This window comes from Paramormyrops kingsleyae, chromosome 15, assembly GCF_048594095.1.
Source record: "Paramormyrops kingsleyae isolate MSU_618 chromosome 15, PKINGS_0.4, whole genome shotgun sequence".
Lineage (NCBI taxonomy): Eukaryota > Metazoa > Chordata > Actinopteri > Osteoglossiformes > Mormyridae > Paramormyrops > Paramormyrops kingsleyae.
In genome coordinates, this window is record NC_132811.1 from 4,148,658 (window position 1) to 4,161,076 (window position 12,419).

The 12,419-nt window shown below is 42.3% G+C and overlaps 1 protein-coding gene across 6 annotated transcripts in view; it reads left to right on the forward strand.

The window, feature by feature from the left end:
- The first annotated feature begins 563 nt into the window (after positions 1–563).
- Positions 564–12,419, forward strand: part of rfx2 (regulatory factor X, 2 (influences HLA class II expression)) — a 29,932-nt gene continuing 18,076 nt past the window's right edge. For 2 of the 6 annotated variants that reach the window (XM_072699962.1, XM_072699963.1), the window contains exon 1: positions 564–790. In XM_072699962.1, the coding sequence (XP_072556063.1) occupies positions 595–790 (196 nt within the window). In that variant the 5' untranslated portion in view covers positions 564–594. Of the gene's footprint in view, positions 791–899; positions 1,207–1,384; positions 1,540–2,739; positions 2,875–3,327; positions 9,270–12,419 lie in introns of those variants that run through there. The other 4 variants (XM_072699964.1, XM_072699966.1, XM_072699967.1 and 1 more) reach the window with 4 other exon arrangements.

Genomic DNA, 12,419 nt, shown 5'->3' on the forward strand with positions numbered 1-12,419 from the left:
ACCAAATAAAATCATGTTCTTTTTTTGGGATTCCCTTTCTGGTAATATCTATAAATATATACTGTTGATCATGAGCAGGCATACAGAAATTCAAGTGTTTTTTCACAGTATTGTGATTGTTAAGATAATTACCTTTATCCGAAGTTATGTACTTAACGTACAATCTTTGTAGTAGTCATGCAGTTGAATGTTTTCAGAAACTATGTGTATTGAAGATGTTAACGGTCCAATCGATGTCATAGTAGCACTTTTCGTTACAAATTTCTTAACTTCACATAAGTATCTGCAAAAACTGATAATTATGGAAGACATTACAATCAGACTTGGCACTAGTATACCTTTAGGCAGGCCTATTATTTATTAGATTAGCAACTTTTGATATCTGCGCTGTAAATAAATGTATTAATAAATTGAGTTTTATACATGGGGGAGAACTTCCCACTCAATACTGAAAATCAAATGGTTACCACGCCAGAATTCTTGTCGTTTGTGGAAGTTTGGAGACAGAGAAGAGGTAGGGCGGAGTCTAACTTAGCCTCCCTCCTCCTATGCGCGTGTGTGCATGTGTGTGTGTGTGTGTGTTTTTGATGACGTATGCAGAAGAGGATAGCAACAGTTGCTTCGAGACCCCCGCGCGCCATAGTGACTGTAGTCGTGGAGACAGTTACTTACCAACGGGAGCAACACGCAGCAACAGCAGCAGCAGCAGCAACGGGAAACGAGAAAGCGTGTGAGAGAGAAAGGGAGAAAGAGAGAGCTCAGCCAGATCAGAACTATACACAAGTCAAAGGTGAATATACATATATATGTATTTACTGGTTAGATAACTAAAACGAATTTGTTCTCACTTATCAATGATAGCGAGAGGACGGACGTGTGTTTTTTCTTTCTTCTATATTCCCCAGTTCCCTCCTCATGCACTCAGTAAACGTAGCTAGCTAGTTGGGTGGCCAGTGAGCGTACTAGTCAACACACGGAGAAACAAGCCAGGAGTCTGTTTATTAATTTAGCTTCCTACCTGGTAACCCGAACACTATCTTTGTCTAAACGGGCAGCAAGTTAATAGCCGAGTAACTTTAAAAAAGAGCCGCCCGGCTGAGGGTGTGAGGAGGGGAGGGTGGCCGCCTGTTAGTGCCGCGGCCAGCCAGGCAGTCGGGCGCCGCCAGCGCGGCCACATTTCGGGCTTGGTCCATCTCCGGGCTGTCGGTGAGCTCCATGAACGGCGTGTTTCTCTACCAGTTGTCTCGGGGCACAATTCGTGTTGATTATTTTGTACTTTGTTCATGGCGACACATAAGTGGAAACGCGTATCTTCGACTAAAAGGGGGGGCTCCGCTTGGCGAACACTTGTTGAATGTAGTCAGGCGGAAAATGGGCTGAACTAAAACTTTTTATAAACTTGTCATGTCTGACAGTCCATGCTTAGCTCGCCGATTTCTTCGGCGGCACTTATTAATGTTGGTTTTTAGGGTCAAAAGTTAGCTAGAACCTTTTAAATCCTGTTCAGGGGATCGGCGTGACTCGAGGTGGCATCCCGTCGTAAGTTTCTCCCCGGTGGCTCCGTCGATATGTCACGTAGCTTTCCCTGCTTTCGGGACCAAAATTTAAAATGTTAAAGTTTTAAGACGGCTTTCTGGTCGGCGGGGTGGCTGCCAGTGACGCATTTTGTTGACTAGCGCCAACCGTGTCCGCCTGTCCGGTCTTTACCAAGGTATTGCATAGCTGCTTCAGATAGCTGACAAAAACTACAGCTAAAACCACATCAACGTGTTTTAAAAGCACGGTGCAATGGCAAAGTATTTTTCCCGTATATGCGATCTACACACGAGGCGTGTATCTGCCATATTTATGCTTCGCGATTTAAAGCAATGATGGCAGTAGTGACTAGACACTTGTTGCTGATTTGAGCCCCAACTGAAACTTACCATCGTTAGATTGACCTTGCTCATTTCTTAGCGAATATGTTACTCTTATTTTACTGTAGCTTGCTTTCATGATTGCTCATTTTTGAGTATTCAAATCGCCATGTATTGTGTGCTCAAAGATAGTATACACAGGGCTAGGAGATGTAATGAATTCAGAATTCCATTGTTAAGATGTGTGTTTCTCCTCGCCATCCCTTCCTCTTTGCCTTTGTAGCACGAAATGAATATTTACCGTTCCCCAATTAAGATGTCATTCAGCATGCGGACATTGTTCAATGAAAGCTTTTTTGTCGTTGAAGATGCGTGTTTGATCTTTTAATCAAAGCTCGGTTTTAATAGAAGACCGACCAAGAAAGGCTATAAGGACCATCCCTTGCTGCAGTAATTGAGACAAATATGACCATGAACACCTCTTGCTTTGGAATGTTTTCCTCTTTTCTTGTTCTTTAATTAAAATATATGCCTGAATAGTGAGAGGAGAAAGTTTGTGGCCTTTGGGTGGTTTTTGCGTGTTATATTTATTTATGTCCTTTATCTTTTATTTTAAACTTAATTCTTTTGAAATATCTGAAATAGTACTATGTTACCTATTATCGTGCGTATATATGGCATAGTGTACAACTAATTTCATCAGTTATTCTCTGCATAATAATAACTGACGCATGGTGTATGGTATTTAAGAAGAAAAGGAAGTTTTTTGGTTTAGTTCTTTGCATGGTGGATAGAGTAACTGATTGCCCTTGGGGGATGAGTACTATGGATATGGAGTTGAATGGAAGACTACCTGGCCTCCTGTTGCTTGCCTGAATTGCAGATGCCTGTTGGGTTTGTCCTTTGAGGTTGGTGTCTGTGCTTTGGCGATAAGGTAATACTCACAAGCAGAGCCGAAGACAGAATGAGCTTCAGAATATCAACATGGATCTACTCGGTGTTTGAAACTATGCTATAGGTGGGTTTTCACTTTTCTCATATGCTTTTCCTTCCCCAGACGTTGATTGAGCTCAGAATCTGTTGAAGATATTATAGCTAGCTGGTTTGGTGCCATTATTTTGTCTTTCGCTCGATTTTCCCCCCCTTCTTTTTTGATTGTTTTATATAGCAAGGGGCTTATCAGTATAGATTACTTTATCTTCGTGTAAACTGAAGATTGTAGTGTGGCTAATTATGACGGAGCATTACAACTGCTTGCAAGATCTGTGATGCTGTACATTTGTCTAATTACTCAGTGTGGTTCCATGTGAGAATGGCTTGATTAGGGCTGGTCGTTGTGCGAGGGTGCACAGGACAGGCTAGTCGCGGCTTCCTGTGTCATGCCGTGCGACTCGCCTTCGCATTCTGGTTCCAGCACTTCGGAGGAGGTGCTCCGGTGCGCGTCTCTTAATGAGCTCTACGCACAGTGACGCCGCATATTGTGGGAGTCGACTGTAATCTTGCGTGCGGCTGCTGCCGATTTTCTCTTTTTGGCTGCTTTTCCAGGTTTCTGAAAGCTGTGGCATTAACAGGGATAATTGGCATGATCGTGGCGTGGGTGATGTACCAATGGCTCTTTCCCTTTTTGTTTCATAATACAGGTCTTTGGTTCTGGTTTTCTGGATGGGCATATTAGAACCAATGGTAGATGTCATGCAGAGGATTTAGTATATGTGTATCAGTGCTTGTGGGAGACTGTGCCTGTATATAATTGACTGCTGAGATCTCAAGCATACAGTTTTGTTCCTGTTACACGCCCCCATGCCTTTTGCTTCACCTAATGAGCACACAACTGAAGATGCTGTTAGATGGTTCGTGGTGGAGCTAGAAACCCTCAACTTTACCTGAGTTTTACTCCTCTATTATTGACTTTTTTTTTTCCTGCTACCTTAACTAGATTATTTTATCTTCTTTTGGAAATTTAACACCGGTAAATAATCCATGAACCAAAGTACCAGTTTTACCTTGTACTTATCCTGGGTCTTTATTCTGAACTGACCTTCTGGATTTAAGAGGTTTTTAATAGTCTTTTTTTTTCATAAAATGTAACATTGTCCATCTACTTCAGCTCAGTGACATACTCTACCTTTGTGTTTGTCTTTTTATTCAGAGCGGCTGCCGCAAGTGTCACGGGGTCATTTTTCTGTTATAACTGTAACTCTTATAGATACTTTACTGAATGACAGGCTGAAGTGCGTTTTAATTGTACGACCCAGGTGTTTATAGCTATATTTCTATCTGAATTGCAAGTCGTAGCTGTGCTCCATGGCAGAATTTATTGTAACCGGCTCTTCAGTATTAATGGAGTCACTGCTTGCTTAAAAATGTACATTTGCTGACTGTGAACAGCTCCATTAAATCATCCCTTGGTGGACATGGCACCGGACAGCTGGTCAGGCGGCTTGGCCGTTTCGCTGGTGATGAACTCTCAGTTGCTACATGCCTGAAATGAGTGCATCAGTAGTTTGGTGACATTGTTTTGCTAGACCTGTGTACGGCAAATGTAGTTTAAACATAGTTCTATTTCTTTTATCATAAAAAGTCCCCATAAAGTGTTACCATATAACTCTTTCCCATGCATTTTTCATTTGACAGAGCATCTAGTTACATGCATGTGTGCAATTTCAGCTTCTAATTTGGTTGCACATGAACAACAAAGAAAATAAAGGAATGGTAATGAATCTCTAAGCACCAATCAGAGCACACAGCTGTTTTGTGTACATGGCAACCCAGTACACAAATACACCCAAAGTAATGAAAAAAAGGGGTAGAGTCTTTTTCTTTTAAAGTTGGTGTTTTTAATCAGGTCTCTTGCGGAATTGTTGTAGGTGCATATTTCTGAACTTGCATAGACAGGTCACAGGAATAGGTGCTTCGGTGAGGGGGAGCAACTGGTATAGGCCGGTTTGACTCCTTATACTTGCTTGCATGTCCCCACCTTTTGTGTATGTCATATTGCACTTGGCGCTTGTTTGGGTGGGAGACAATGGCAGTATCCTCTTGTATGGTATACCTGAGTACAGGTAGAGGCCCCAGCTCACAGACTCATGATTTTTTTGCAGACGGGAGAAGAGGACACACACATGCAAAACGTTGAGTTTTCCTTGTGATTTCTTTGATTATCATCCCAAGAAGGAATGAATACCTGCTGTTAGTTAAGCCGCCTCCCCCCAACCATACTTGCAGTCCACATTGAGAAGCAGTGATACGACGACACTGCACTCTGCCGTCACATACATATAGTCGTGGCTCGCCTCTTCCCATTGGTTCCCTGGTAAACGTCAGCATGTCGTCGCGCCCTGTTCCCAACCTGGTCCTCGGGGACCCCAAGCCGGTCCACACTTTTGCTGTCGGTAGGGAGAGAGCAAAAATGTGGACTGTCTCGGAATTCCCGAGGACCGGGTTGGGAACCACTGCTTTACATATCTTTTGGGACTTCTGCAAAAGAACGTCGACTACGGGGGGGGGGGACATATGCAGGCATTATAGTGTCTGATGCAGAGGGCACAGGATTACCGTGGGTTAAAAAAGATCCATGCCCTGCAGTCACTACTGCCCGTGGGGAATGGGTCGGAAAAACCCAACGTGTTTTGGTGTGTTCACCAGCACCTCCCCCTTCCAGTACATGCTTAGTTCTGATATTCAGAGTCGTGCGAGGCTGGCATCCAGGCCAGTCTGTACTGCAGAGATACTTTTTACACTTTTTTCAAATTTATTTACTAATTCATAGGTCGGTGAATCCATTTTTAAAAATGAATCGTTTGGCCCATTTTATTCGATTTAATCGTGATTCATCACACCAAACATTAAAACTTATGATCATAAATATTTGCACATCCGGTCCCCAAATGATGTACAGATGATTAATTTCCAGTAGAAATACTACCTGCAAGCAAGTACAGAATGAATTTCAATACTTACAGAAAAGTGAACAGATGGCACTAAGACAACGGAGGGCATTGTTTTATAAGGGCTGTGAAATTAAATTATTATTATTTTTTAAATCATACACCTTGCAGATTAATTTCATGTTGTGATTTGATAGTCTTTATTTTCAGTATAGAAATGCATTTATTCTAAACAGAACTCTCAATATAAAGGCAAAAATAAATTATGCCTCTATTACTGTTGCATGGGTCAAAAAAAGCAACTTCGACATAAAAGCGTTCCACTTCCCTAGGTCCACCAACGGGCCCTTAATTTTCTTCTTGCTTTATGATGTTGCTCTCAAGACAAAAGGTGAATGTTTAGGAACACAGAAACCTAACTGTAAATTTAAAACCAAATGAACTAAGTAACTACGTTTCCTCCTCTTTCCCCTTCATCAGCTTCCAGTGACAGGCTACCTGTATGTTTTGATTTTTAGCTGTGAATTCTGGGATTCCATGCAAAGTCACTACCAAAACCCTGGTGGTGTTTACAGCTGGGAAGGAATACTATAGGTCTCTTAAAAATCCTTGATCATACTATTTTCCCGTTTGTGTATCAAAATACTTCATGTGTAAAACAATCTAAGAAAGAAAACATTAACATGTTAACTTGACAACCTTATTTATTTACTGCCTTCAAATTTGCCTGTACGTCCCTGGCTATCAGTGATTAATCGTCACACTGCAAGGTACAGGAGTGAAGCATTTGTCAGTTTAAGCTTCTCCTCACCAGTTAGAAGAAACATCAACCCTCTCCGTACCTTTACAGTAGCAGAAAATGGAAACTGTGTTGTGCTTTTTTTAATACACATAAACTGCTCTGAATGGATGTGTGTTTGTAATCAGTGACCTTGTTAGATTATTTACCTTCTGGCCCAGATCCTATCTTAGAGCGTCTAACATATGCAACCCTGATAAGCCCTTGGCTGCTGGGATGGAGTGTGATTGATACTGTAAGTGTACTTTGTGGCTGCTGCCTCAGTGAATGAGTCTTCATGGACACCTGCTTTCACTGGAGATACACATGTATAGAGGACAGTTGGTTCTGAGTGGAAAATGCACCACTGTGGTTCACCAACTAACCTCCAGTGCCACAAACTTTGTGTTTCCGTGCAGAACAAAAGAACGGATGATGTCTTAGTCACTGCCTTGGGATTAAGGTTGTAGTAGTGGCTCAGGCAATTACTATTATTGCCCTAAGATGAAAGGATGCGTCTTGCTGCTCTGAAGTAGGAGAGATTTATTCATTTATCTGTGTTTTTTTTCCCCAAAATTCTTATTTTACACCAATAATAACCCTGCAACAGAGCATTTAGTCAGCTGGCCTTCATTAATTAATCGTGCCTTTTGTTACTCTAAATGAACAGCGCAGAGCCCTGGCATAAATTTCAGGCCCAGCAGACTATCAACGTCTGTAAAGAGCTGGGGGGGCCTGGATTTATTTTTATTTGTTCTAGGGTTCTCTGTGCCATTTTGCAACCTTTTAAAATGAGAAAGGTATGTATTGTTTCTTTGTTTACTTGTATATGGAGTGTGTTGATTAGGCTCCTTCAGGATCCATGTGGGCCTTCAAAGAGTGATAAGTAAAATTGGTGTTCTGGGTTTGCACATTTGCCCATGACAAGCCATCTCTACTCTGGGGAAAAAAACATTAACGGCAAATGGCTGTTCCGTTCTACAGCAGCAAGCTGGAACTTGCGTTAATATGACATGTTCTCCTCGTAGTGGAGCACACTTTTCCTTCTGCTCCTGGCTGTCCTCATTGCCATGGGCATTCCTTACATTCCACCTGGTTTGTATTGTAGCTACAGAACTGCTAATTAAATTTCCTGCCGCAAACAGCCGACAGGGCATTTCCATTTACATTACAATGGCTGTTTTTCCCCTCCCTCTCCTTTGGCCATTCTTCTGGGGACAGTAAAAACAGAAAGAGCCCCCCCTCAAGCCCTCTGAACACTAACACATAAAACATACTCGTATGTGTTTCCCCCCCACATTGAACGAAAAGCACACTTTTTAAAAAAATCTCACAAGGGTTTTTCAGACTGGTTGTAATTTGTTGATATCTCCCATAACAAAATAAGCTGCTCACATCTTAAGCTCTCTTCATGGAAATGTTACAGGGTTAACAGAGGCAGCTTATGGTCTTGTTGTACCAGCCTAATGGCTTGGTGTTTTCCTCTATGGCCTCGATTAGGTGATTTAGGTTTTAACTCATTGAGGCGTCACTCTTTGTGTTTCTGTCCTTGCTAGGGTTCTGTTGGTGGAGCTCAGTGTCAAATGTGGAGTTTTTATCTGAAATCAGATATCTGCTGTATGTTTGAGATGAGCAGCCGTGTGAGATAAAAGCAGAATGATAAAAACTGTTTATATAAAAATGACTTGCTGGGTTCATATATTTCTAAACATTTATAAAATATTCATTTTACAGAAGGTATTATGTAAGACGGCAGTATATAATGAATGACAATGGCATGTGACTTCCAAAACTCTGATTAGATCCTATCTGTAATTCTAGGGGCCTGAAACTTTGTAAACACGGTTACAGCCTCCTATACATACTGCTTTGAATGAGTTGCCGACTGCTGTTTTGATTCGCTCAGCGCATGCTTTGTCGCATGAATATTCCCTCTCGGAGTCTCTCGCCGCACGGTGTCATATGAGCGTCTTCCGGTCCAGGTGGACGGCACTGGTGGCCTGGACCACTCCCAAGTGTCACATGCACACTGGTGTTCCTTTTCAAGTTGACTCGACTGCAAGTAATTTTCAGCTGTCCTTTCCGCTCGTATAGCCGTTTTGGTGCAGGCCTTTTCACCCAGTTTATTTCCAGCTTGGTGCTTCTGTGGGCTGGGTACCTTGCCAGGCTGTGGGTTTTTCTTAGCAAACTCTGGGTGTTCCGTGCTTTGCAGGTAAGCTAGAGACACTTTGGGCTGCGTCTCAGTGCCGGGTGAGGGAATGAAGCTCTTGGAGAGCTGCACGGGCCTTCCTGTGTTTGTTATGGTTGTCAGCTTCCCACCTGATGTTTCGCAGTGCGGTTAGGACAAGGTCCTCCTGGAAGCTGAGGTGCAGTGCTGCACACTTCTGTCTCTTTAATAGCTGGGTGTGGTGGTTTCATGCCTGTGTGCTCGTCACACATTTCCAAGGTTCATCATTGTATTCACCAAAGCAGAGCACCACCTCTCTCTTGCCGTGGCTGGCTGCTGTTTGGCATGTGGCAAACAAAAACATGTTTTGTTTTTTTTTTTTTTGAGTGAGATTAGTACAAGGCAGCAGGCGTGATGTCTGGTGGTTGGGGCTCAAGAAAACGGCGTCCACAGTACATGCCAGGTTCCTGAAGGTCCGGAACAAATTCTGGAGCCAGCGATCTGGTGTTTGAATGTCTGCTCAAGGCCCACGACGGTTTGATGACATCGTCGGTCGGCTGCCTATTGTCCTCTTGCTGATGGTGTGTACTCTCTTGACACTTGCTAATGTTTTAAGCAATCTGTGGGTCTTTTCATGCCTAGCCACACTATAAAATTTACAGCATGATCAGTTTCCCAGATGAGAAGCCCTCAGGATGTGGCCAAACTCCATTAAAAACTATTGCCCTGCTTTTCGTAGCTCCCTTCAGGTTTAAGTTCCTGACATTCCTAATGATTATTTCCATCCTGCTATGTCTGTTCTTATAGTGGCTTGAGTGTTTGGTCATTCTACAGGATGGGCTGACATCGCCCTGAGCTGACTGGTTCTTTTTCTTCAGTATATTAAGGTGTGTGTTTCTTTGTCATCTTTGCCCTTAAAGTTTTCCTTAACAATTGTGGCACTCACCTCCTCACTCACTGGTCCCAGTTACTCCCATGTTTGCTTTTTCTGCTTTGTCACCTGACCCAAGCCCTCTAGCCTGACACTGATGCCTGTGACACGAAGGCCCACTGGCTCTGCTCAACCTCGGCATGTGAAATTCCGGGATCTGTAGGTTTCCTGCTGAGGCTTTATTTGGGGGGGGGGGCAGGTGGGCACACTGCAGTGGGAACCGGTCACACCTGTTTGGGGCACGACGGTTAATCTGCATTTCACTCGCTTGTCTGAAATAATACTAGCGGAAGAGCATGAAACATGACAGGGTCGCGTCTTTGTTTTGCCGACTCGCTGCCAAGCAGAATAAGCCTTTCTGAGAGGAAGCTGGATGGATTGTGGTGTTTATATGATCCCCCACTGATTTGGGCTGCCTGTGACATTCAGAGGTAGGATGCTGCACGAGTGACGTTTCCCAGTCCTCAGATGTGGTTTGAAAGGGATAAGATACCATTTGTTCCTTAGCGGCTTGACAGTTTGAAGAAGCTCCCCAGCCGTCTGATATCCAGAAGACTGTATTTCTTTATTACACAGGCCTGTCGAGTCCACTGTGAAAGATGCCAGCCGTATCACTACAAGGCAGGTGATCCTCAATGTATATAAGTACTCGGAAGCAAATGCCGTAATACATACCTGCTGACACTGAAGACTTATCTTTGCTTACATACGCAGCCTCTTACAGGCAGGTTCTGCGAGACCTTTGCTTCCCTGGTGTGGTTCGCGTCGCTTCTTGTAGTCGGATTTTCACTCATAAGCTGCACTGATTTGATACGAGTAGCATGGTCCTGTTCTCTTATCTTTACACTCTTTACATTGAAAGAACAAAGGTAGCAAGGTGTCGTGTGGAAGATGGCCGCCGCGCGTCTTCATCTTAGAGCGTTTGTACTCCGTCATTGTTTGCTGTGCATTGTGAGTCACGCCTGAATGACCATCAGGCATTGTCACTTCTTGACATTGATCTGGAATGAGTCCAGATTTATTTATTTAATTAATAAGAAATTCTCAAGCAACGACCTTCAGTTTCACTGCAGATTATACTCTCCCCTGTCCTTAAAATAGAGTTATGGTGACGTTTTATTTTTTTTCTTATTCTTTAATAATTTTGAGCGTGTTTGGTGTCAGAATTCGAGAGGATCAGATAGACCTGAACTCCCCCCCCCCCCCGTGTACTGATAGTGAGAGTGCTGTAGATGATTCAAACACTTGATATTCTTCCTGGTGTTTCTGTCTTTAAAATACCCTTTTCCCTTAATACCAGATGTTGTCATTTTGGATGCCTCATAAGTTCAGAATCACTCAAGGATTCTTTCTTGTCTACTGTAATACTGTCCCACGTAGAGCGTTTGTGAAGTGTTCATTTCAATTATGTTTATTTAACACTATAATAAATTGCATTGCGTTTCATTAGTTAGGCAGCATCCTTGAGCTGTAGTGCTTAATGTGGTCCCACAGGTGTTCGCAGTAATCGCCCTGGGTTGTTTCAGGGAGCTTTCTTTGCATTGAGATGTCTCAGTTATGATTTATTACTCCAAGATCATATTTGATCATTCAAAATCGTTGTTTTATTCTGTGTTTGCCCTGTTACACAATCGCTTTTGTCGTTATCCAATTCAATCATGTATATATTCATTCCGTTTCCATTATGTTTGTCCAATTAAGTGTCGTGGTAGCACTTCACCAAAAACGTGGAAATTAAATATGTACGGTACTCTAATAGTTGGTATCTATTCTGTAATTATTTTGAATCCGTTCTGTGTTCTAATAGCCACAGCATGTCACTGAGTCACTGCTGGCTTTTCTCCTCCTCGCTTGAAAGGATTAAATTATGTGCAGCCACCTGATATGATGGGTGATCTCTCATTCTGTACAATAGCCCATTCAGGGTTTGTCCGACTGCTACCAATTAGAAAATACTTTTAGCCATTGTTTGTTTGTGGTGGTCTGCCTGACCTGTAAATGCAGTGTGTATTAATAAACATATTGCCTGTGTACTATCTTGCAGCATGCTCAGTTTTCAAAACAAACTCTCAGTTGCAGAGTTTATACTTTTATATTTATAGTGTATGAAGGTGTTTTCCATAAACAGATGGATGAAATGTTTCCCTGTTTTGAATTCTGTAGAGAAGTTCTATCAGCAGTTCGGGTTTTGCAGTTTTCAGGAAGACCACTGTATATTTTAACACCTTTCACTTTTACTTTCCAAAAGCAAACTGTGTATTTAAACTTGTTTCAGTTTTATTTTGCAAAGGCAAGAAGTAGTTTGGGGTTCAGTGAATTGACTTCAAACAAGACATTTCCTGTTGTATACTAATGCAGAGCATTTAACTCTGTTTATTTATAAACAGGTTTCTCTATGAATTTGCCTTTTGTGGCCTTGTAGAGAAATAATAGCATCCGGGAATCTGATTGGAATTCCCTTGCAGTCAGTTATGTGAGGCTAATAACAAGACAGGCTATGGTGTGGTTTTTATTATGGAGCCTTCATGCAGAATTTTGTGCCAAATGCAGACAATTTATCTAGTGAGAGCATTGCTGTAAACTGTCTTAACACTAATGAAGACACTGCTTTTCTTTCATGTGAATAGTTCATCCTCTCTACCTTTTAGTAAGTCAACAAGAAATACCATAAGCGTTCCCAGAAGCTGTCAGTTGCATAGTGAGCAGTGTTTGTGGGAATCAGTATTCAAAACAATTATGATTTTGGTAATAAATCACACCAGAGTGGTGTACTTGGACACTGGTTGTGAATCGGTATGTT